At 38.5% G+C, this 26,974-nt stretch overlaps 3 protein-coding genes across 5 annotated transcripts in view; all 3 read right to left on the bottom strand.

Moving 5' to 3' along the window:
• Positions 1-162: 162 nt before the first annotated feature.
• LOC147184244 (uncharacterized) lies at positions 163-4,037 on the bottom strand. 2 transcript variants are annotated; one of them, XM_086066851.1, is made up of 3 exons: positions 3,888-4,037; positions 2,797-2,861; positions 163-2,514 (listed from the first exon to the last, which is right to left on the bottom strand). In XM_086066851.1, the coding sequence occupies exons 2-3, from the start codon at positions 2,798-2,800 to the stop codon at positions 908-910; spliced, it is 1,611 nt and encodes a 536-aa protein (XP_085922977.1). In that variant the 5' UTR covers positions 2,801-2,861; positions 3,888-4,037; the 3' UTR covers positions 163-907. The 2 variants fall into 2 exon arrangements, with proteins under 2 accessions (XP_085922977.1, XP_085922976.1); XM_086066850.1 differs by having other exon boundaries at positions 3,883-4,031.
• Positions 4,038-4,059: 22 nt separating this feature from the next.
• ccdc134 (coiled-coil domain containing 134) lies at positions 4,060-17,411 on the bottom strand. Its single transcript, XM_086066852.1, has 7 exons — positions 17,123-17,411; positions 13,789-13,925; positions 12,589-12,710; positions 9,084-9,168; positions 8,597-8,778; positions 5,792-5,863; positions 4,060-5,146 (listed from the first exon to the last, which is right to left on the bottom strand). The coding sequence occupies exons 2-7, from the start codon at positions 13,892-13,894 to the stop codon at positions 5,021-5,023; spliced, it is 693 nt and encodes a 230-aa protein (XP_085922978.1). The 5' UTR covers positions 13,895-13,925; positions 17,123-17,411; the 3' UTR covers positions 4,060-5,020.
• Positions 17,412-19,705: 2,294 nt separating this feature from the next.
• Positions 19,706-26,974, bottom strand: part of mei1 (meiotic double-stranded break formation protein 1) — a 46,967-nt gene continuing 39,698 nt past the window's right edge. The window contains exons 30-31 of one of the 2 annotated variants that reach the window (XM_086066849.1): positions 23,276-23,397; positions 19,706-22,864 (exon numbers count right to left, since the gene is read on the bottom strand). In XM_086066849.1, the coding sequence (XP_085922975.1) occupies positions 22,795-22,864; positions 23,276-23,397 (192 nt within the window). In that variant the 3' untranslated portion in view covers positions 19,706-22,794. The remainder of the gene's footprint in view (positions 22,865-23,275; positions 23,398-26,974) is intronic. The other variant, XM_086066848.1, reaches the window with a different exon arrangement.

Below are 26,974 nucleotides of genomic sequence, written 5' to 3'. Positions count from 1 at the left end.
ACATAACATATTGTAAAGAATATGTTTGTGTTAATTTCCCCTTTAAGGCTATAACAAACAATGATTCTATTGTCTAATGATGCTTATATATTTATTTAAAAAATACAAACAAAAGTGCTTCCACAATTTAGATTAATTGCAATAAGACAGAAAACCAGAGGATGAGATGTTGCGAATTTTACATTTATTTATCATTTGACAGACATGATTCATCACAAAAAGGAGGCAATTTGTTTATAATCAGTACAGTATGAAGGAAATACAACTTAAAAAAACAAAAACAAAAAACAAACCCTGGGATCTCATTTAACATCATGATCAGTTATTTTACAAATGAAACAATTTGTATCATTTCAATTTTGGATAAGTTTCTTCTCAATCTAATACAAAAAAAATAAAGTAATGAAAAGGCAGCAACACGCAATAATATGGCGAGATTCAAAGTTCATGTGATAAAAGTTGAGTCAAGGCGATTAATCGATGATGTGGATTACTATAGTCGACTCGTCAATGAGTCGGTTCAACCCCGAATGGAAAACGGCTTTTAATTTAACCAGACCAATCACATTTTTATGGCCTTGATCCAAACCCGTCAGGTTCATGATTAATCACCCAACAGGTGATTCAAATCATTTGATTACAGAAACATCTGTAAAGATGAACTGTCTCTGAAAAGTATTACCACATTCATAACACTTAAATGTTTCATAAAAATCAAGGCAATTTTAAAACTTTTATCACAATAGACAACACAGGAAAATATAAAATGTCGTCTTAAAACGATTAGGGAAGAAAATTTAGGGAAGAAAATTCAAACCTATCTGACACTATAGGCCAAAAGTAAATGCCCCTTTGCGTATACATATGCTTGAACAAATGTGCAGACTTCCTATAATTTTCATCTGCATCACTTGGGAGTTTTTTGGCCAGTATTTTGGAGATAATCAGATGAACACTGTCCGTGTTTATTTAAGGAGAACTCAAAAGAAGTATTTTCGGAGTCTTTGGATTTACATTTGACCACTTTCAGTACGAGCCCACCAGATGAGGCTACGACTGCTACAGCTTTCCCAACCGCAGTTATTGTATCTAGGGTAGATCGTCCTTCGGTGGCCGCTCCCGCAGCACGACAAGTAGTAGGTGTTTCTGCAGCTAAAGCGCCAACTGAGGCTGGGGCGTTTTGCTGCGCCATTACCGCTACAGATGCACCGTTCGCACCTTGCGGCACAAGAGCAGCACTCACGGCCGCCCCTGCCCCCAAGGCAGCCCCCCCGACTACGGCAGCCCCAACAGCAAAAAGTCCGATATCCCTAACCTGCTCAAAAGTATCACAAGCTCCTTCCTTCACACTCTTTGCCTCTGAACCGGCAACGACTCCGATGGCACCGCCAACCAGCCCCCCAGCAGCTGCCCCGACAGCCAGCGCGGTCTTTCCAGAGGCTGCCGCAACCACCGCGCCCACGGCGTTCCCGATACCCACGGCAGACGCTCCGGTAAGCTTAACTGCAACCAAGCCCACGACCTTCCCCACGAGAGAAGCCGAGCCGGCCGCTACAAACGGGACGGCGATGCCAAAGGCGACGCCGACCGCCAGGCCGACGAGGCCAGCAGCCACCGTGCACTTCAACCTCTCCAGCACCTTTGGCGAAAAGGAAGCCTCCGCCCTTGTTTTCTTTGAGTCTCGGCTGCTTTCCCTACGCTTGCTTTTCTTCTCTTCTCTTTGCAACTTCCTCTTCCTGGGCTGTTGTGAACTGTGTTTCTTTTCCTTTTTGTCACTTTCCAATTCCATTTCCATCCTTCTCTGCTCTTCTCTAATGGCTGCCTCGGCCTCTTCAAACATAGCATTGGTATAAAACCCTGTTTTGCTTTGCTTCACCATCTTGTCCACCTTCATTATGAGTTCTTTAACCTGAGCCACATCACTGCCGTTTTTATTGTCGAACACTTGGTACCTGCCCCCACATTTGTCAATGAGATCTTTAAGCCCAGGAGGAGAATCTTTCAGGTATTCCTCAAACTCCATGTCCTCAAGATCATCCCCCCTGGTAAAAAGAACCACTGTGTGGTGTTTGACAGCATCATCTCCAAATATGTTGGCCAGATTGATGACAGCCTGGTCCTCGTTATCTGTATAACGTCCGATCGGCACCACCAAGAGAAAAGCATGGGGCCCAGGAGCGGAGACAGACAGGCATTTAGCAATTTCTGTATGAATCTCCTCCTTACTGAGGCGCGTGTCCCCGAAGCCTGGCATGTCAACCGCCGTAACGCTCCTCATTCTCCTCGGGTCGTCATCTTCCACAAAGTCAGTGATCCCATACTGGCATTTGCGGGTCACTGAGTTGGCACCCGGCTTTGACAGGAACTGTCTTCGGCCCAAGATTTTGTTCGCAGATGCACTCTTGCCAGCTCCGGTATTGCCGATAACAACCAGCCTGAGGTCTTGAAACTCTGTGACCCCCAAGACCTCCTCCATGACTGGCTCGTGCTGTTCTCCACTCAGTGATGGGAAAGCTGCGGAAAATGTGTTGAAACTCGTTATTATAGTGAATCAACCTGCTTATTGTAGATGCTAGCATGCGGTAATTTCAGTCACACTTTCACTTTTCAGTCACATCATTCAGTGTAGCAGTACAATGTACTGAGACCATATATTTAAAAACAAAAACGGGTTTTAACCCTCCAAATGCTTGAAACATATTCACACTTAAACATATTAAAACACTAAGGAATGGTCACAAAATGGGGGACTTTTGTATACCATCACTTAAAGGAAATAAAACCTCTGGTGCTTACACATTTCTCAGAATAGAAGGCAAAGAGTTGCTTGCTGTTGCTTTGTCGCACCCGGTCGAAGTTTACTGTAAAGTTCACACAATAAACAGGAATTAGAACGGTGTACATTTTAAATGCAAAAATGTTCAATCAAAGGGTTGGAATACATACACATTAAAATCAACGCTATTTTTGTGCATCTTATTTTTTAAAAACATAAAAATAACATTTGTTTTGCTTTTCGCAGGCCAGCCATGTGACCCTAAACACATGCAGCTGCGGGTGGCTGTGTGGGTTGGGTCGACAAATAACGTCTTTATCCCCCTCCATATTGGGGTTATTTAACGTGTGTTTAGCCGAGTTTCCTCCTGAAAGTCTACCGAAACCTAAACCCACTTGAACAAAAATGAGCTGCCATTCAAAAGTCGTTCACAGATGCCTGAATGAGTGCGTTCACAAAAACGTTCATCAGGCAGAGATACTGTACACTACATTCAGTTTGAACGAGTTCACGAACGATTATTGACCTCGTTCAGTTACAAAACTGACCAGCTGGATTATAAACGGAGCTGGACTTAAAATGTCATCATTCATATACATTATTTAACAATGACATTACTTAAAAAATGAAAGGCTGTAATATTTTTGTAAAATGCATTTGGGCATAGGGTGGGTGGTTTCTTGTAAATTAAATTAGACGCCAGATGGTGTCTATATATATATATATATATATATATATTTACAGAACGTGTTTCAGCAAAATTATCATTATTGTAAAAAAATAAAAACACGTAGATGGGCGTATATACGAAATGAAGCTGAAGGTTGGAAAAACTCTCCGTTACTATTTTTGCTCCTCGTACTGCGCAGTCAGTAACCTAAAATAAACATGTCGTTAAACTCATAAACAGAAGACCCCTGTGACTCAAGTCTACTGTACACAAATCAACATGACATGTAAACTCTTCTTGCTGTGATTACAGTCCTTAACTGAAAGCGAAACTTCCAACTTCCGAGAACTTGGGACCTACTACGGTAACTAGCATACGCGTTCGATGTGCTAATTTGCTACATGCTATTAAAAGAAAGGTAAACATTTTGAAATACCTTACAGCTCTCGTTAGGTCGACATTCAGATGCAAGCAGGTCGCTTGTGTTGTCAATGACGTTGCCTGCGTCATCCGCAACGTTTCTTTTCTTTTGCGTGTCCCACCTCGACATTCTGTCCAAGGCGGCACGCCTACATCATGCACCACAGGCACATACACGCCCAAAAAGGCAGTCTTTGCACGCATCCTTCACGTTTTAATTACATTTCATAGCAAAATGGCGTATTCATTCTGCAGCAGCAATGTGCGTCCAGTGGATATCGTCGGGCACAACATTAGAAATTCAGCATTTACACAATGAGATCCAAATCTAATACAGGAGCTGAATGCGGTTTACATTGGCACTGTAAGAAAGGTACAGTACAAAGTCGATTCAGATTTGCACTGTATCACAAAAGGTTTTAGAACATTGTGATGACCTTCCATAATGGTGGAAAAACTGTAAATATCTTTACAAAGCCTCTCACATTACATATAGGAACTGGTTCGATGGTGCAAATGCAAGTAATGTTGTGGCTGGTGTGCACATTTTAACAGTCAGAATTATGTGACCCTAAAACCATGACGTAATACTGTACAAACAACTGCACACTCAGAGACAGCGCATGAGCAAAGTACAGCTGTTGGCTTCTTGCAAAACGAAAATAATAATTGCCACTTCCTTATTGACGTACAAGACAAGCCTCCCATTCCTTTTTGGAAACCTGAAGCATAGACAGTAAATCTAGACAACGTTTGGTGAAAGGTTCTGAAGTAAATGACATACATGAAACTAATTCCTAAAACACACATATTGAAACCTTATCAATGTAAAGGATTAAAAACAATAGTAAAAACTTCAGAATTCTCTTTCCTCTAACACAACACTTTTATCTTCTAATGATAAATCAGTGTAAAGAGTACAGTAATTCAGAAGCGCACCCCATTAAAAAAAAATCCACTTTTTTAAAATTTATTTTATATATCGTGTCGATGTTCCATTTACTGTATCTTCCACGATGCACGTCTTTAGTGATGACAAAGTGATGATAGCTTTTGTTTCCCACTCTATCATCAGAGTCTACATGGGGAAACCGACATCCTTTCTCTTCCTTCCTTCCTTCCTTCTCTCCGATAAGCCTTGTTGAGGTGTGCTGCTATAGTTCGCTACGGGAGCGAGAGATGCGAGGGCCTTTTCGGATTTCTTTCCTCTTCTCCTCCTTCCTCCTCCTCTTCTCTTCCTCCCTCAGGATCTTCTGGAAGGCCTCCGCAGTGTGAAGCACCTGCGGCCAAGAAAACCAGACGTAAAGTACAATACATACTGTGTACGTCAGTCATATGAGAGGATCTTTTGCGTTGCGTCACTTTGTCCAAATATTTGCGAGCCCCTGAAAGTGGAGGCACTTGGTATTAAAAAAAAAAGCTGTTATTTCTGATCAGGAAACTCAACATTATTATCTTTGCGAAGGCAGAGTCTAAAAAAGTATTGTGGTCGCATGTAAAATCAAAACCCTGAATCCCCTACTACAGACCAAATATTTCTCAACCAAATTATATGATTGGCAATCCTGTAGTGACATTTAAAAAAACAACAACAAAGAAATAGCAAAATAAGTAATCTTGCGTAGGATTAATAAAGACTTAGCAGTTACGGCTAACTCAAGAAGCCTCCGAAAAAAAATAGTATATATATATAATTATTTTTTCTTGTTGGGGTGTTGTGCCTTAATTCAGCCACCTGGTGGCGCGTGTGCCCCAGGAGGTGATTACATTGAAGCTCAGGGTAATGAATGTCAGGTGTGTGAACCAGAGAACGCATACTGTAGTCGTACTATACGCGTTTGTGTTGTATCCTTGGACGTGATTGGAAATAGAATTGATTAGAGTTGAAGTAATTGTTTGGGGTCTTATATTGACATTTGACTTACATCATCTCTTTCTGTCCGGTAAGGGTTGATGAAGTCTGGAGATTTCTCTGTTATTCCCAGTTCCTGCGACATCTTGGCAAAGGGAGAAACACAGACATACAAGTGAAAGTATAATTAACAAAATGATATGCTGACATTATGGTTTGTATACAGTTGCTCTGCTTTACACCAGGATTATTCAAACTAAATGTAGAGATGGGACGAAGAGGTCAGGAGGATTGAAAGAACAAAAAGGAACCTACTACACAGTATAGGGGGACCGACGGCCACTATTTGCAGAAACCGACAATACTTCCTTTCACTTTCACAAGCTAATGCAAAACATGCTAGCCGGTTTGAGTTGGGAAAAAAACACCCGTCTTGTATCTAAAGTACACAATTTGAGGAAATATAGTTTGGCTTTTTCTCTGTAACCTCTGCTGTAAGAGACACCAACTACTCACACTTACTGGCCACAACATTAGGTACCCTTGCACAGTTCAATGAGCTTCTATTAAAGTGCCGTGTCAAAAATTCCACCCTTGAAAAAGATTTAGAATCGAGGAAGGTCAAACAATCTTAATTTGGATCAACACCAAATTGCACAATTATTCAAATATTGCTAAGTTGAATGGATTCCTTGGCTCATGTCCCATTAGTGCTCTCAGTTCAGAGTATTCAGCCAACCATTTTCTCTATCTAGCGCTTCGCCTGTTCAGGGTCGCATCCTCGCTGGAGGCTGAAGCCCATCTCAGGCGACTTTGGGCAAAAGGCGGAGTCAATTATAGACCACATATAGAGACAGACAGAACGTTTCAAACTCACATTTGCACCTTCACTCAGTAAGAATTAAACCCACACTGCCTGTGCCCAAGTCAAGCCAGTGTGACAAGTATATAATTCAACAAAATAAGGCTTATGGCACAACTTCCCCTAAATTAGGATTATTTACTCTTATATTCATTTATTGAATTTTATTGTTGTTGTAAACTGTATTTCTACATTTGATTACTAAAAGTATGTGCCATTCTTAACTCATTCACTGCCATTGACGGCTATAGACGTCAAAAATTCATTTGAACTATTTATATTAGTTTAACATTTTTTTCCCCACTTTTGTTAACAAGAGTATGAAAACCTATATTTGTTTTTATTGTAGTAGAACAGGTATAACATTTGTAATTAATCGTGAGTTAACTAGTGAAGTAATGCGATTAATTACAATTAAAATTGTATTCGCCTGACACCCCTAATTTTTAATAATCTTTTCTTATAAAAATTGAAATCGCCTGACACCCCTAATTTTTTAATAAAAGATTATAAAAAAAATAAAAAAATATATATATATTTATTTATTTAAAAAAAAAAAGAAGAAGAAAAGATTATTAAAAATTAGGGGCATCAGGCGATTACAATTTGTAATCGTAATTAACCGCATGACTTCCCTAGTTAACTCACGATTAATCACAAATTTTATATTTGTTCTAAATGTACAACATTTTTTTCCCTAGGTTATCATACTCTTGTTAACAAAAATGGAAAAAAAGTAAAACTAATAGAAATAGTTAAAATGCATTTTTCAATGGCAGTGAATGAGTTAATTTTTGACCAAAATTCATCATCCCACCCAATACAAAGACAGACAGGGTTTCAACTAAAGAGCAGTAAAAGAGGGGAAGACCATACGACTGGTTGGAAAGGAGACAAAAATCTGCAGGATGGCCATAAAAAAAATAGAGGGATAAGAAAATAACTAGGCTCAGGCTTACCCCTCCCGAGCACTCGACAAGTGACAAATCTGGTTGTTCTGCTCCCTTGGGTTATGTGTCTTCAGAAGTTATTTTTCCCTTGCCAAAATCCACATAAAATTATTATTTATTTATTTTTAAAGAGTGAAAGCAAGAATTGTGACTGACACACCTAAGATGGAGTTCACAAAGAGAGAGAAGATAAAAAAGCTGAACCGGAAAAGAAAAAGAATGAAAGAAGAAAAAACCTGCAAATTAAAGTTTTGTATTGCATTTGTCTTCCTTTTATATAGCATCATCGTGTGAGATTAAAATGATATATATATATTTTTTTACTTCAGTTATCAATGGCACAATTTGCCCCACTGAATTCTGACTAATGGCACAAGCTACCCCGCGCTGGGGCAACTTGTGCCACAAAACCACTTTTTTTCTTCTTCAAAAGTTATATTTTTCAAACAGTTAATTGAAGATCCAAATTGATTGCTCCCAGGGATGCACAACATCATAAACTATATGAACATATTTCAGTTGGAGGCATTCCTGTTGCGTAAAAGACACTTTAAGTAAAAATTGGCACTACTTACACCCACTCTCCCCTCCCTAATGTTGTGGCCTGAGAGTTTGTATCTTTCAAGTTTCCCTGGGACTCAAATGGGGCCGTGGGGGTTCCATTTTTATTGGGTTATCGATTGTTAAAAGATTGAGTAATTTGTGTCATCTTTGTGTGTAGTAGTTTATGAATAGTATACACTCCTCACAAAATATATTTGTCTTTCAGGTGAAATCCCAGAATGGCACAAAATCCACTAACGACACCTTCACAGATAAACTTTTTATGATTTACCCAACAGCAAATTTCACAACAGACGTTTGATCCATGAATAGGCCAATACATTTCGTAGTTCAATTAGAATAGTTATTAACTATGCTTTTTGTTCGGCTCCCAGCAAAGAATCAAATTTCGTATTTGCCTCATTAGGTGAAGAAGTTTAGAAAACCCTGCGCTACATAAAGGCGCCAAATTTTTAACGAATCATCACTTAAAAACATATTACTTAAATGTGGTCATCTTTACCAGCGTGAGGACATGTTGGTGGGCTCCACCTGTGAAAACTCCGGTTTGGTTGCAAAAATGAAGCCCCCATCGCAGCAGTCCACCCCAGTCAGTGTTGCGGTCAAAGTAGTGGTGGACGATGCGTGGGAAGCGCAACGCCACGTCGCCAAAAAATGCTGTGTTTTCCACGACGTGGGAATATGCTGCATGGGAGAGTAATTGCAAAGAAGGTTCATCAGAAAAAGTAAGCCCAACATACTCAGAGGAAAGTGATAGATGAAAGGGTGTGAAATGCAAACTTTTGTGCAGTAAGACGAAAACACGGTAATGGCCTGCATAAATCAAACAGGATGGCGGTATCTGGGCTGTTGGCAGCCGCTTACTCTGATGGAGGAGGAAAGAAGGCCAGACAGACATTCGAAGTCGTTCGAATCAAACCAGTTCGGTTGATTAAGACTGAAGGGAGTGTTTGAAAGGCGAAAGGTCAAAATAAAAAAGGGAGTCAGACCTTCTTTGATTTTATCGTCCAGAGGGAATGAGTCGTCGGGCTGCATTTTGGCTGAGACCAGGACTTCTCTGGAGTCTTCCAGAACCTGAGCAACAAACATGATATTAATATAACACTTTTTATAAGACTGTATTTGAATTTAAGATACTGAGGTAATACGAGAAGGCGGGACTTCCGGCGGAAACCATCATGCGCGTACTCTGTTTCCGGTTACTGTTGAGACATAGACTTGAGCGTAGATATTTATAAAAACTAAATGTCTTATGGCGCAGAATCCACTGTCCGCACGGGTCGGCCATCTTGTCACAGGCAGGCAGTTTGGTCTGTTGTATTGACTGTGAGCGAAGGCGAGTGATCTGAACAAATGTAAACTCTGTTATCTCGCTTCTAACTAGACAGATTTACACAATAATTCTGGATGGATTATTTATTAACTATGCGGATTAATATTAATTATCAACAAGTATGTAGTATAATAACTACACTTGTAAACTAAACGGCTCAATAATCAGTTGATTTTTGGCAAACCGCTCTTTTTTTAAAAGAACATATACAATAAAAACACATAGAAATGAATGACAGAGGCGGAGCGAGGTGACTGTGGCAAGATGGCCGGCCCGTGCGGACGTGCGAGTCTACTGGCAGGCAGCACGGACGAGACATCTATCTATATAGATATCTATGGGCATGAGAGTTACATACAAGACAACAGATCAGATAAGATAGTCAATGCAAACGAGAAAACGTGAAGAAACTTAAGTAGCAGCGTACAACGAGCACTGTAGTGTCGTGATTTTACGTCACATGAGTAGGCTCGACATCGGTGGATCGCCGCCAACAGCAGACAACTATCCAGTCATGTGCAGCATGGACATAACTTGAGCAACAGCACCCCCTCCTGTTATAATAGTGCAATGTTGTAAAGGACTTGAATGGTACACGCCTTATGTACCCCATTAAAAGGGAGGTAAATCGCGCAGGGATCGAGTGGAAAACACACAAATTTTAATGAAAGTAAATAGGAACGGAAGTTACGTAGGCGCAAACGTCACTTTCATCGGAAGCAGTGTTTTAAGTGAAAAAAACAAAGTGCTGGTGGTACTCCCCTAATTCCACTACATGTGTATTATTTCGGGCAAAATATAGGACTTAATTGTGCTTAGGACCAATTTTAGCCACTCATGCTCAGTAATTAGGTTGTTACTGACACATTCTAATATCAATTTCCACTGAAAGCACTTATCAGTGTTTGTTTTGCACCAGGATCCCTGTATGGGATAATGAGAACCTAGCAAAGAAGGAACTTCATTGTTTGCATCAAGTCAACCATTCAGCGAGTGGACTGTATATTATCTCAGAATCGTGAATCGTGACTTGCAGAAGTTAGATTTACATTTCACAGCGATTGTTTTTTCTTGTGTGCTTTGCTTTCATTTCATTATTGATGTTTCTGACAACATGATGAAGCAGACCAATCTTTGAGTAGCACTTGAAAAAATATCTTATGAGAGAAGATTTATAATCACATTCTAACTGATGACATTTGCATTTAGAGCTTCATCCACACTTACTTATACTTATTGGTACAACCGGACGTCACATAGTGGTATTTTCACCGTAGAGAAAGAAAATTACGTTAAAAGTAGTAAGCGGAAAAGTATTTATGGGGTATATGCCACGGAGGAGGCGGGACTTCCGACTTGCTGGTTTCCACGCATCAGCTTTGTTTCCGTTTCCGACGCGTGGGCCGCGTCCCAGTTCTTGCGCTTCCGCCTTTGTGCCCCTCGGTTACACGTTTTTTTTTTCATTCTCGCAATGCATTGTGGTCTATATGAACCCGTACCATCGATGTTCACTACTTTTCAGAGTGCATTGTGGGTAATTTTGAGTGCCCTACATTTGAACGCCACTACAAAATGGCGTGACCCCTCAGTAGGGCACTATATAGGGAGTAGGGTGCACATTTGGACACACCCCAGGTTATTTTTTACGTTCGTGCTGTGTCAGCCTGCAAATCCGCCTCAGAGTTTGGCCGTGGTCTTTTTTTATTTTTAAGCTTTGAGCCAGGACAGCATGGTAGCGTTTTAACTTCATTTTCTTAACTCAAGAGCTATGGTTGTACAACTACACACGCGTTCAGGTCGGTTAGCATCACGTGTACAGCGGGCGACATCAATGGCGCTCGGAAGAGCAGCTTTTTGGGAGCTAATGTAGCTTTCTGACATGTCTGCTTGGACAATTGTGCTGAGTGGAAGATGCGTTAATCTGGGCCATCTAAAATAGTGCACACTGGAGATATGAGCAGAAGTGACACGCACAGACAATCAAACACTGGACAATTCCTTAGATGATGTCATCAGATTGTGCAGTTGTATCCGTGCGTTTGTGGTAGGTGATTGTACAAAGTGGCAAAGATCTGCTGACGATGCATTTGGGCTAGAGGGTGACTAGTCCTTGGGAGACGCAAAGGCGCCAGGATATCCGCCCTCATGGGAAACGCAGGCTGACAATACAGCATAGCCCTCAGCCACCGTGAGAGGGGAGGGAGGAATTAATATTCTAACAAAAACTTGAAAACCTGCTGATGAATATAATTGGTGGATTAGGAGCCTTTGATTCTCTGCTGTCCTCAGTCTAAGTCTGTACAATGAGGTTTGCAGTTGTTATTAGTTTGTCAAGTACAAGAAGCTGCATGTCCAAGAACTACAGCCAGTTTGCTATGATGAGAATATACTATCCAAGAAAGAAACCATAAGGAACATACTGTGGTGTACGGTGATGTGCAAAATTGTAAATGGATTTAATTTCAGTGTCAAATAACTGCATATTTGTTACAGCCAAGCATGGAAGAAAACAATTAGCCCAAAGTGTATAATGAAATACAAGGTAAGAATCGATAAGGCCCTGCAATATCCATCGATCCATTTTCAACCTTTTTTCCTGGCGCCTATCCCAGCAGACGATAAAGTGCGGTACACCATGGGACTGGTCGCCAATGGCAGTGCATGACACGCCTTTCATCTGACCCCCAGCAGATGTGAGGAGAACAATACGAAGGACTAAGATGCAGGATCTGACAATATCTGGGGGCGCATACTGAGGAACTGTTCTGCCAGCGGACTGAAGGTGCAAACACGCATTTTCCACACTTCATCTGTCCCAACCTGCCTAAAGACTGCCTGCAGTCCCACAGAACCTGCTGCAAAAGATGGACTCAGCCCAAAAATGTTCACCACTATTCACACAATCACATCACAATTCCTTGAATAAAGGAAGAAAAAAACAACATAATCATTCACACTCAAATTCATAACTTAAACTGACAATGTGTAATATTAGCGCCATCTAGTGGTCAACTAACAATTCATTCAATAAAAAAAAAACACGGTATATATTTCAATAATCTGCAATGTTTTTCAAGGTTCAAGACTAAAGTTGAAGAATGTCCGTGGGTACTTTCCCTAGAAACAGATGAATGCAACTTTCTGTAGATGTCACACGTTACCTTGAAGAGGCCTTTGAGCATGATGTCTATTATCTTATATTGCTGGTTAATGTCATTCAGTTCAACCAGATTCTTGAGCGCGTTGAGCTGATCTTTTCTCTTTGTCTCAAACATACGCTTATCTGGTGAGAGGAGGTCAGGAAGAAGGAAAAACACCAGTGCTCCAATCTATGCAAGTTATGACTTTGTTACTGTACTTAGCTAGATTTTTCATGTATTTGTACTTTACTTGAGTATTTTTTTTCTTCTTAAGACTTGTATGAAGAGCATTATAGAAGTGTATTGCATTCACTTGAAAAAAAACCCTCCAGTCTTTGTGATTATTTTTTTTGGGGGGGGGGGGGGGGGGGCTGTTTTTGTGTGTAATTATTTGTTATTTTCAGTTTTTCTGAATATTTTTTTTCTGTCTAAATAAAATATTCTGAAAAACAGGAGGAAAAATTACTCAGAAAAACAGAAAAAAAATATTTAGACAAACAAAGCAACAGCTTCTGTTTTGTGGAGTAATTATTATTATTTATTATTATTATTATTATTACCTCTGAGCTCCAAGTGACTTGTTCCAGATAAAAAAAATGTTTCCCCATTTTTCCTAAATAATTTGTCCTCCGTTTTTTGGATTTTATAACTGTAAAAAAAAAAATCAGTAAAACAGAAATTATTTTTTTTAAATACACCCCCCCAAAAAAGTCAGAAAAACTAGATTTTTTTTCTCCCCAACTGAATGAAATACGCTTCCATAGAGTATTGTATTAAATTCACTGAAAAAAAAATCATTTTAACAATATACTAAAAATACAATTTAAAAATTTAAAATCATTCTAACTTTAAAAATCAGATTTTTTTTTTTTTTTTACTTAAATCTACTGAAAGCAAGAAATTGAATTTCAAATCTCTACTGCCACCTGTGGCTGAAAAATGAAACTGCATTGTCCCTTCTTCACATACACAATGCACACGTGACATCACATCCACAGACAGAGGTCAGGAAATTCAAACCCAAATCCTGTCTGAAAACTATTGGCCAGAGGCTTGCAGGAGTCTAGATTATGAACATTTTAGGTGTTAATCTACTAATTAAAGAAGTTTCAGTCATAATTGGTCAGCGTTAAATCAGTGTTTCTACTTTACCAGTCTTTTACATAACATTTAGGACTTCCAAAACAGGCACACATGCACATAGCCGCAGCAGAAGGATACAGATCTGCAGGTTCGAGTCGTGTCTCGGCCTGTGTGTGTCAGTGTCTCCCGAGCTGAGGGTGGCAGTGGAGGCGAACGCCAGGACCGTCACAAATAAACTCCACATGGTCAGTAGGAGGCGGCAGGACGCCAATCACCTGCGCAGAGATGCCAAAGCAGAACATTGATTCCATCCAAATGCTGAAAAACAACCCGAACTGTGATCACATTTGGTGGACGACCATCTCCAGAATCTGCCTGAATTGTGTTCATCAGCGTGCAAAATAGTATGATACTAATACTTTGGTACTTATGGAACCTGAGAAGGTGGAGACATGCATTGGGAAAATGGTCAATATGGAACACTGGAGGGTAGTCAGCATTACAAGGCGGGCTACTTATGTTCCACGGAATAGAAACATTTGATGTCTGCCACTTGCAAACTCCCCAGAGAACATTTTGAAGTAGAGTAGCATCCTCTTTCCTTCCTACTGCCCTCCCTCCTTTCTCCTCCAGTCCGATTGTTTCGCCATCCACAGCACTCGATTTTGATGTTCGGCTGTTACTTTCCCTCCCTCTGAGCCATTTTGGAAGGGAGGGCAAGAAGATAAATAACTAAAAATAGAGCCTCATCAAATCAAGATTTGATGAAGGCTGAAGAAAACGAGACCAGAAAGAGGAATAAGCCGGATGATAATTCACATTACACATGAATAATTTAGCAAGGGCACAATCAATGTGCTATGAGAAGGTAGGATGGAGGTGACTAGGGTGAGTACAGTTTGACAAGAGGATTAAGGGAACATTTCTTTGCTGAGAAAGAGTGGAAATACCAAGTGCAAATAGCACAGTGCAAGTGTAAGATAGCAGAGAAGTATATATATATATATATATATATATATATTAGGGGTGTGAATTGCCTAGTACCTGGCGATTCAATTCGTATCGCGATTCATAGGTCACGATTTGATTCGATTAATCCCGATGCGAATCTATAAATTGATTATTGCAAATTTTTAAACTCAAATTTAGAAAAATACTAACCAGTAAACTTGTACATGTATACTGTACGATTTGTATGAAAATGTATTCATTTATATGAAAATTCAGGTTTACAACTGAGCCACTGCATTTTACAAAGAGGTTGCAGTCTGTTTCATGTTTGAACAGCACTGAAATAAAAATATTGACGCTTAATGTTCCATTAATATAACATTCTTCCATGCTTAATGTGTGAATCCCAACCCTAAGTAAGATGTTTTGTTGAATATTCCCATAAAAAATTGATGTTTAAAAATCGATTTGGCTGCATATCGAATCGATTTGAGAATTGCGCGCTGTAATATTGCGATATTTGCCAAATCTATTTTTCCAACACCCCTAATATATATATATATTAAGTGTGGTAGCAAATAGTTGCTGTAGATTTCTGATTCGTTATTTCTGATTATTACAATATATACAGTATTGTTGTTGCTTTTTTATATTTTTGCTGATCTCTCGCTTTTTTTTTTTTTTTTAATAAATAGAAAGCATTTGGTCTTACCTTTATATTTATATAGTTATGAACATCACTGTTCCCTTCTCACTCATGTATTTGAATAAATGTGCAAATTCAGCTATTTTATTGGATTGAAAAATAATCCAAATGGACCAGATAACTAAATTGGAGAATGTAATCATTATTAGTTTTATTTAATTTTTTTGCTGCGGCGGTGACAGGGAGGCTCTGCCTCTCCTGCCTGCCCTGACTTTAAGTAGTGTATTGCGCTTTTAACATTTTACTGGAGTTGACATTTTAAACTGTTAAGACACCAATCAGTATGAAGAAATAAATCAAACATCCTCATATCTCCAAAAAACATAACTTTTCAGGCAACTGTGTTCAACCATTAACAATGCATTGTTAAAGGACAGCAAGTCATTTTAATTTCATTACTTCAGATTAGTCAATAATTTGAAAATAATAACACCAACAAATGAGGACTGATCAATAAATGCAAATGTGAAAAAATATAACATTTACCAAATTATGACATAGGAGGTTTCGGCCCGACGCCAGCGATATACTTTAAAGTTCTGGACTGAAGTTAACTGCATATGTATTAGCTGGTGAATGCAAATTGAATTAATCTTTTGGCTCTTGCCTTCAGCTTTCTGAGACTGAGTGCTAAAAATCCCAAAGTGGTGCTTGAGAGTTTGAACATTACCATCTAATTGCCAGGAAGAAGGGGACCTGCGCCTCCTTCTAAATGTACAGCAGCTGGCTGCATTATTTGAGAATCCTGCGCGACTCGGGCAGAAGGACGGCGTAGCTGTACGACAGATGGTTATTGCCAAGATTGTTATCACCAACGGCGCCATTTAAGGCAGTCAAAACACCCGTAGTAGTAGGTTTTGCTAACAAAGCTTAGTGAAACAATTACCTGAAACAAGTATTTGAGATTCTATAATTTACAACGGCAGCTGTATTCACCTTTACCACGATAATGTGACGACTCAGGGCAGGGTACACTGAAATCAACAACTAAAAAAAGACACAGGTTTTTGAGTTAAGCAGCCCGAGCACAGATCAAAATCCAAGTGCAAATGCGTGGTGTGATCATTTCGACCACATCTGCAAGGAACACATTTTCAATTACATTGGAAAAATATGGTATTTTACATATATACATCATCTATTTTCTAAGGCCAGTGGAGTGTGCTCAAGTCTTGCCTGGACAATGTCCTGTGGTGCAGAGGCTTAGGTTAAATATCCTCTAAGTGGAATTGGAGAATCACATTTTTGTTATTAAAATAGTCAACATAATGAAAAAATCAATGAAAGAAGCTACGCTTGTTTTAATTTCTTTCTTTTTTTAAGTCCCTGTGATGTGAAAACAAGCATCCACAATCCGCAGATGCGATACCTCTCTGCTCCTGCTCTACTCCCAGTGGTGTAAAACTAGAAAAAATAATCAAGTGTGGGAGGCAGCTTGGAGCTCCACATCCGTTTAAAGACACATAAGTGAGCCTGGGGGTATGAGCAGCTCATCGTGGGACAGGCGCCAATGTTGATCAGGCTGCTGGACGGGTGTAGCGCGAATCCTCACAGGCTCTTTAAAGCCTCGTGTGGGGAAGTTTGATACATCACATTGGCTACTTCCTCTTCCCATCCATCATTACATCCATTCAAAGGCGACCATATGGACCGTCGAGAGTCAGTTTGTATGCAGTACGTATTTCAAGCTATTGTGTCAAACGGATATGCACAACTGTATTCACTGCAAAACGAATATTTTACAAATGACTACATCGGACCTCTTAGCCAGCACAGGAAAATCAGATCAATAAATGAAACTCGCTGATCACTCACCGCGTTAGCGCGAGAATCGGAGGCTCGTTTTAAATCTCGCCCCGCACTAATCTTGAATTTAATCACGCCGTAGACCTCGAAGAGACAGTCACTTTATCCATGAAGATCCTCAGGTGACAAATACGCGCGCGCACCCGCACACATTGGATTGCAGTGGTTCATTTACATATGGACAGCACTTGCTGCTGCTCCACTCCGCTGATGCCACGAGCGCACCGGCAGATTTCCCTCCGACGAATGACAGCAAACAGCCACTCTGCTCAGGCAATCGGTTTCCTTCCGGAGTGGTTAGAGGGAGACACCAACACAACTACGTTCCGTTTCCGCACGGCTGCTTCCGCTGGGAATTGGGAATACAGTATAACAAAATAAAAATAAAACGTGCAAGGTAAAAGAGAATGTGTTTTGTAAGAGGCCTGCTAGTTGTAATTTGTTGGTGTACACTGCAGCAATGATGATAAAGTGGATTGTACTAAAAAGCTACTAGTTAACACAAATGTTTTAACGGCCAACTAACTAATTAGCAACTAAATCTAAACCTGAATTTTTTTTTTATAATAATAATAATAAAAACGAGAGGGCTTAAAAATATAACTAGCTGAAAATACATTTTATAATAATAAAAGGGGAAAAAGTATATTGTTTTAATCTTTAATCGATGAGATTTATTTTAAATGTATTTATTTTGGTATTACTGCATGGCCATACAGCAGAAGGAAGATCAAACTGTTTGTGAATGGTACTTTACTACACATTACACGTTTTTTTTCTTTTTAAAAAAAAATCTTTCACTTGTCAAATGAGGTAAATGCCACGGACTTCCGACTTCCGGGTTTTACACATCAGCGCCGTTTCCGGCCACTTGCTGCGTCCCCCAACCGATGAGTGGGAGCACGTCACGGCTATCTGAAATGCTTTGGACACTGAGACAGACACTACACACTCGCAGCCTCGCATCTGTCGATGGGAACGCGCAACCGAGGGGCACAAAGGCGGAAGCGCAAGTACTGGGACGCGGCCCACACGTCGCAAACCGGTAACGGAAACAAAGTTGATGGGTGAAAATCCAGAAGTCCCGCCTCCTCTGTGGCATATAGTCCATTGAAAAACTACTAGCCTAATACTAATGGCGTATATGCCACAGAGGAGGAGGGACTTCCAACTTCCGGGTTTCACACTTCAGCGCGTTGCTGTCTGCTACGTGTGGGCCGTGTCCCAGTGCTTGCGCTTCCGCCCTTGTGCCCCTTGGTTGTGCGTTCCTGTCAACGGGTGCGAGTGTGTAGTGTGTCTGTCGCAGTTGTCCCAAGCAGTTAGAAAATCCTAAGAGGCAAACTCACCAATGCTGTGTCTGCAGTGTAGTGTAGTGAGTAGTGCAATTACCTCTAAATTGGAGAGACCAGAACCCCTACACAAACACATGGCACAGCATAGAGGAGCAGCATCTTCTGGCCCTTTGTCAACAGTTGATTTGCATTAATAAATGAATAAATAAAAAAGTGGCCTTCAATCAAGCACAACAATGCCAAAATTCTGTACAGAGAGGACCACTGGTTTGAATCAAACCATCTTTGTAAAACTAGAAATGTCATCTACAAAAGGAGGAGGGATTACACCATCACTTTGATTAATGTCCTAAAAATCTCCCCCCAGAAGATCTGATTTGTGGCCACTATTGTGCCGTTTTGCCAGTATGCAGGCGAACCACAGTTGGTATGTGAGACTGTCATTCACCAGACATGTCTAGCAACAACAACAACAACCCTATTGTGACCACCCCAGGGGACACACCCACCATAGACAAAAAGGGAGATTCCAAACCAAAAGTTTAGACCAACAGAAGACTTTTGAATCACAGGTGAAACATCATTTTAAACAAAACTATCTAGATGTTTTTACAAGTTAGAAGATGCTGTACATTTGAACCTACATATTTAAGAGCAAACCCATGAACTTTAACTGATAATGAAACTGCATGAAAGTCTCTCTAAACAGATTGTGGGGCAGCATTTCGGACGAGTGGCTAGCATGGTGTATCACCACCTTCTGCCCAAAGGTAGCTCACCTGTGATCATAAAAAGGACCAGAGGTATGGAAAATGGAGGGATAGGTAACAGACTGGATTACAGAAAACAACAGCTTTTATAAATACAATGTATAGTAATAATCTATTCCCTGTATTTATGAAACCTAGCAGAATAACAATTGATATAGATACACTAATAGATAATATATTTATAAATAAAATTGACCATAAAATAGAAAGTGGACTTCTTATTAATGATATAAGTGATCATCTTTCGGTTTTTGCAATCTTCCAAGACTATTTTGATTGAAATAAATCCAACAATAACTTACACATCAGAAACAAGACTAAGAACACAACGCTCCATGCCTGCCTTTAAGTTGGATTTAGAAAAACACAATTGGTCTGAGGTCTATTCAAAGGTTGATCCCAATATCGCATACAGTGCATTTCAGTCTACCATTATTTCTCAAGACAATAAACATTGTCCATTAATAAAAGTCACAAGAAAATATATATGTCTAAATAAGGCATGGATGACGAAGGGGATAGAAAATGCATGTAAAAAGAAAAACATTTTATACAAAAGATTTATTAAATTGAGAACTATGGAAGCTGAATTAAAGTACAAGTCCTACAAAAATAAACTATTGAATATTATATGAACAAGAAAGAAAGATTATTGCCATTCATTACTAGAGCAGAATAAAAGCAACACACAATAAATATGGAAAATACTAAATCATGTAATTAAAAATAGCTAAAATAATAATAATAAAATTTTAATGAGTATTTTGTTCATGTTGCCAGTAATTTGGCAAAATAAATCCCTGAGCCAAGAAACAAACATGAAATAGATAGGCACATTAAAAAAAATCATCCACTATGTGGCTTAATGCTGTTAGTGATACAGTAGTATTAAATGTTGTTAAAATAAAATAAAAAGTCAACTGACTGCTTCAACATTTATATGACATTAGTAAAATGTATTATAGAATATGTTGTGTAACCTTTCACATATATATGTAGTTTGTCGTTTAAAGCCGGTATATTTCCATCAAAAATGAAAAAAGCAAAAGTTATTCCTATTCATAAAAATTGAGATATATCCACTAATTATAGACCAATATCACTGCTGCCACAGTTACCAAAAATACTATTAAAAATATATTTTTTCATATATACTGGACAACTTTATTGAAAAAATAAGCTTTTAAGTGAAAATCAATATGGGTTAAGAGAAAAACAGACCACCACAATGGCAGTCATGGAACTCGTAGAGGCAATATCTACTAACATAGATAATAAAAAAAATACTGTTGGAATTTTTATAGATTAAAAAAAAACATTTGATACTGTAGATCATTCTATACTAATGAATAAATTAAAAAGATATGGCATACATGGTTTGGCATATAAATGGATGAAAAGTTATTTGGATAATAGACATCAGTACTTACAGTTTAACAATATACAACCATAACACTTGAATATTACTCATGGAGTCTCCCAAGGGTCTGTGCTAGGCCCCAAATTATTTATATGTATATAAATGACATCTGTTGTGTCTCAAAAATATTCAAAAGCGTCTTATTCGCCGATGACACAACTCTCTACTGTTCAGGAGAGAACCTGAAGCAGCTTCTGACTACTGTGGAGAATGAATTGAACACATTAAAAAACTGGTTTGACATAAACAAATTATCATTAAACTTAAACAAAACTGAGTTTATAGTTTTTGGTACAGACAAACCACACAACAGGTCAAAATTATGGTAAATTCAATTGAACTAGAAAGAGTCCATGAAAATAAATTTCTTGGAGTAGTTATTGATGAAAAATTATGTTGGAGGTCACACATAGATAATGTCAAAAGGAAAATGTCAAAAATTAAAGGGATACTCTCTAAAACTAAGGATGTCCTGAAAAAGAAATCATTATACACATTATATTGTTCATTATTATTACCATATCTGACCTATTGTGTGGAAATTTGGGGAAACGCAGATAAAACAAATACCAATCCTGTTTTCAAACTGCAAAAAAGAGCCATAAGAATTATAAATCGAGCCAACTCATTCTCTATTTATTAAATCAAATACAATGACATTTTTATGACTTATTTGAATTTAAAATAGCACAAATAATGTATAAAGTACACAACAATGTGCTCTGCCACAGTACTCAGAAGCTGTTTGAAATTAGAGAGAGTCCTTATAACATAAGGGGTACAAGTGTCTACAAAAAATTAAAAAAGAACAAATATTAAGCATATGTGTGTTTCTGTAAACGGTGTTAATTTGTGGAATGATTTTGGAACTGACCTAAAAAGATGTCAGTCACTTGCTGAATAAAAAAAAAAGGTTTAAAAGCAAAGTTAAAAAAAATTACTTACATCAGACATGAGCTGTTAAAATTGTATATATGCTGTAATTTCTTTGGATGTGTCGGTATGAGTGTAGTGAAAATTGGATATGTGAGTATGAGGATATGATTTATAAATGTATTATAGTATATGTCTAGGAATTCCATGTACATATGTTGCTGGCAAATGTGCGTATGTTAAAGTGCACTTGTATATATGACTAAGTTCATACATTTCCTTTTGTTGAAATAAATTAACCTTATCATTTTATCAACATAAAACAAATCAGGGGTAGGACGAGATACGTTTTTAACTTCCTCCTACCCCTTTTGAACATATAAACTCTTTTCTTTCTTCCTATTCTTGTTTTTCTTTTTCTTTTTTTACTTCAACTTTTATTTTAAACTTGAAATGTCTTTTGAGTTGAATGATAATCTTCCCTAAATGGTTGATTTTGCCCCCCCAAAATAAATGACACTGATTTTGTAGTCGAACAATACATTTGAAAGATGAGCCCTATAATAGAGTGAAAAATTACATTTGGATCTATGTGGGCTCTGAAGAGGTCTGACAGTCCCACATTGGTTCCCATTACATTCATACATGGCAACATAACTCAACATGCCAGCAGACCACAATGGCGTTGCAAACATATTTTTGTAATGGCTGATGGTGGTCCATGATGCATGTAAGTGATTTGAGCTTCTGTTATATATGTTTTCCCCTTTTCTGCTTCTACCCGTTACAACAATAAAAACAAAATTTGGGTTCATAGGAATTCAAAAGAATCACAGTAAACTATAGGTAATAAACACATGCACTTTGGCGACAAATTGAAATGTGAAGAAAAATGATTAGATGAAAATTTGAATTAGCAAAACAAAAAATGATTGGCCTCTTTGTGTGAAATGGTGAAATGTTGTCCAGTCATCCTAGAATGGAACAGCATCTGTAACAGTGACTGGTCCAGCACAGCCTAATTGTACTTTCCTTTCTGTAAAGGAATAACAAATTCTAGTGTTGTATAGAACTCATGTGGTTAAACGCACTACGATTGTCCTGAATGCCACTGTATGATGTCCATTTGCAATGTTGAAGTGATCCCTATTATTCATGTCTGTTTAATTTTCTTTTTCTTAAGCAGCATTCAAATGATACATTTGCATTTAACAAACACACAGCAAATTCAAATTTTGTGCAAACGCTATTGGGGCATGTGGGTTGAGAACTGAATTCACAAAGTACATTGCAGGGGAAAAAAATGCTGCTTTCCAAATGTATGTGTCACTTTTCTAGAGCACTTTCACTGTTCACTGTGAAGTCAGACAAACAGATGGACACGCTCCCAAAACGTCTGAAGAAACGAGTTAAGGAACAAGAATGTGGCAAAGTACTGCTGTGTGGTTTTGAGAGATGAGAGCTTTTGTAGTCTGTATCGTGGACTGTGTTGTATTTCGTTGTAGAACAAAAATGATGGCAGAAGCTCCATTTTCTCTTGAATCAAATGTTGCTTTCAGCAAACAGACTAGAATGATTTATAGGACATTTTCCTTCTGGTCTATGTGCTAAAACTGAGTTTTTAAAATATAATATTGGCTGTTACTGAGAAAGTGTGTTGTTCACACACTTTCAAAGGACTTAACAGTGAAAACTACATCACTAACAGTTAATGACTTGCCAGACAAAATCAATGAGGATGGATTGCTGCTGTTGGAAGTACAATATGTATAAACACAATTCAGACCATACTTGAAGTTTGGGATACAGGATGTTGCCGGGCAAACTGGGACTCTCGGAGGGCGGCAGTGAGTCCAAGGACTCCATCACACTCATCGCTCTCTGCTTGTGTTCCTCTGTGGGTGGAGGCTGAAAGACATCACTCTGCATCTGAATAAAAGAATGAACAGGCAATTCGGTTTTGGGAAATTCAAGGAAAAAAGATAAGAGCTTATGAAGAACCATTATATTATAACAAGACATGGAGCGATAGCAAAGAATAGAGGAGCAGGATGTAAACCCAATATGAGCAGAATGACAGAAGTCATGCAACGCACGCAAGATTTGCAAAGCTAATGACATTTTTAAATTAGAAAAAAAAGGGTTGAATTGGACTAGAGAGCAGTGGCTTGTGAAGCACATGGGACTCATTGGCTATGAGATTGAGTCATCTGGCACTCAACAAATTTTCGAAGGCATGTAAGACATTTTCCACACACGTAAGTGCTTCTATCCAAGCACTGGGCTTTCATAAAATGGAGGCAACAGATGGCAGTAAATACCGACTCTAATGTAAGTTAATTACAATCACAACACACACATATTATAATTAACTCATTTGCTCCCAAAAACGTATAAATGCATTATATTTGAAATATTAACAGTGTCCAAAAGATGTATTTATACGACTTTCAGTTTTTTTTAAATTATGCTAGAGCACACAGAAGGCTTTGATGCAGCCTCTAAACTGAAGAGAACGGTTGAAACAATGGTAGTTATTACAAAACGGCCAGCAGCTTGCAGCAGAGTATAAGAGATCAACCAGGGCCATGTTGCAGCAAGCTCTTTCCCCACTAATTTAAATGGATTTGTGAATAATGATGGTACTTAGCTATATTCTAATGCTAATTGCTGCAAAACGGAAACAGATAGAATATACTTTTTTACCTGATAAAAGAAGAGACTCTGATCTTTCTTTTGGTAGGTTCCATGTAGCACACAATATTCTGTGGGCCTTGCAAAATCAGTCAAAATCCAATAAAACAGCCAGGAGCAAAGTGGGTTGCTTCAGTGAAAATGGCTGGGAGTGAATGAGTTAACAGAAAAACTAATGTAAGTAATTTTTAATACAACTAAAATATTGTGCATAACATGAAACAAAAATATTGTTATTACACTAGTTTAATAACTTCCTCACAAAATGAGATTTCACTATAAAACAGGCAGCTCAACAACAACTGTGTGTGTGTGTGTGTGTGTGTGTGATTTACGCACACACACTCCACTGGCAAAGGCCATCATTCTGTCACTTTTCCTATTCTGAGCTACTCGCAGTACACCAAAAGCATTTCTCCCCTGACATGCCCTGAAAGTGACACCCAACACCTAGAAAGCTGCTTTCACTTTGCTGCTTTTTATACTTAAAACTTATCCACGCGGGTCACTACAGTCAGGGGCACAGACCAGGGATGGGAAACAGGCGGCCCGTGGGCCGCATGCAGCACGTGCTCACGCTCGGAGTGGCCCTCCAATAATCTTTGAAAAAAAAAAGTTTACTGTTGCTGAGCCATTGAAAGATGTAATACCATTGTTAACCACCGGACAGCAGACATTACTCACCACCGATATGCATCAGAGAAGAAGTACACAAAAAGCGATTTATGTTTTTCACAGTGTTGACAGTTTGTTTTAAGTACATGAGGAGTTAGTAAATTTGTGTCCTCCCAAAATGTTATTATGTTCAACGTTTAAAGGGGAAGCAAATTTTTTTTAAAATCTTAGCAATAATATGTTGTATGCACCCACACTAGTGTAAACATGACATTATGAATAATAGTTGTGGAATATGAGTTCAGCAGCAAAATCCAGCAGTTTTTATCCATCTCAGAAGGCGGCCATTTTGCCAATTGCTGTCGACTGAAAATGACATCACAGTTGCTAGGGGCTCACGTAACAACCAATCACGGCTCCGTTTAAAAAAATAGTTGATCCGTGATTGGTCGCAACTGATGTAATTTTCATTTGACAGCAAGTGGCAAAATGGCCGCCCACTGAGATGAATAAAAACGAGTGGATTTTGTTGCCAAAGTCATATCCCACAAACAAAATATTAATCAGAATACCGTGTTTACACTAGTGGGGCTACATACAGAACATATTATTGTAAAGTCATTTTTGGGGTGTTGACTTCCCCTTAAATAGTATTACAAACACGTATGGTGGCTTAATTGGAGAAGCGGCTGTTATAATGGACAAGCCTTAGAGAGGGCACGCATCCGCGCCAAACCTACACTGCAGTGTTCACATAGGTGAGAGAGCAAGCCTATCAATTTGGGAATTTAAATAGCATGCAGTTCTAACATGTGGGAGCACAATATTAAAATCTTTGAGAGAGTTGGTTCTTGTGAAAACATGCACAAAATGAGTTAATGCACGTAATGTTGGTTTGCTCTTCGGCAGTTTTATGCCGTCTTTGAATGAGAATTTTTAAGAGGGCCCTTTTACAGAGGGAAAATAAAATATAATATTTGTGTTTTAATAGAGCAGTGGGTCTTTTTAATATACATTTGACAATTGGATCAATAAAAAGACATATGCACATATATTATCCTTATTAAAAATGGCCGTTTTGTCATACATTTGGTTAGAATAGAAAGTGCACATTCTTATGTGTCGCCCAACCCGAGTAGCGCAAACAAAAATAAATTGTGGCACCTACCTTTTTTTAAGTTGCCAATCCCTGACATAGACCATTAACTATTATCTTGAGACCCATTTGTGATAGGTAAAATCAAAGTTTGAGACCGTAATAATGAAAGGTTTCCTCTGCAGACAAATCAACTACAATGAGAAGCTTGTACTCATTTTGTTTGACTATCATCACAGTTAAACACGGTGGCTTTCATCAATTATTCAGCAACAATTTTAAAACATTTCTGGTTGTGCTTAGAAGCAGTTAAGCTGGCATGTGCAACATCTTCATAGCAGTAATGTTCAATAATTCAGAACATTTAAAAAGAGCAATGATAAAATCTTTGCGGGTATACTGGTGTGGCTAGCAAATGTAGAATAATGGATTCAGAATAAGGGTGTTAGGTGAAACATTTCAGCGTTTAGTTTTTAAAGCGTATTATTTGCATCAATTAAGTGATGGAAGGTGAGAATGTTTTTCTCTACCAGTGCAGGCAATGCCAAGAAAGGAACCACTTTGCCAGTACAGTCCAGGACTGCAAATATAGTACAGTAGAATCGGTGGAAGTCGTAATTAATTTGTTTTAGAAATATGAACAAACTGTGTGCTAAGCTGTAATTGATGCACAAAGTCTCCATATTAGTAGGGGTGTGAATTGCCTAGTACCTGGCGATTCGATTTGTATTACGATTCATAAATCACGATTCGATTCGATTAATCCCGATACAAATTTATAAATTGATCATTGCGATTTATTTTTTTACTCAAATTTAGAAAATACTAATCAGTAAACTTCTATATGTACACTGTAAGATTTGTATGAAAATGTATTTATTTATCTGAAAATTCTGGCTTATAACTAAGCCACTGCATTTAACAAACAGGTTGTAGTCTGTTTCATGTTTGAACAGCACTGAAATAAAATATTAAGGCCTAATGTTCCATTAATATAACATTCTTCCATGCTTAATGTGTGAATCCTAACCCTAAGTAAGATGTTTTGTTGAATATTCCCATAAAAAATTGATGTTTAAAAATCGATTCGGCCGCATATCG

The sequence above is a fragment of the Leptonotus elevatus genome, chromosome 1 (genome assembly GCF_054856555.1).
Source record: "Leptonotus elevatus isolate MCC_2025b chromosome 1, RoL_Lele_1.0, whole genome shotgun sequence".
NCBI classification, from domain to species: domain Eukaryota; kingdom Metazoa; phylum Chordata; class Actinopteri; order Syngnathiformes; family Syngnathidae; genus Leptonotus; species Leptonotus elevatus.
This window is presented reverse-complemented; position numbering and strand designations above follow the sequence as displayed.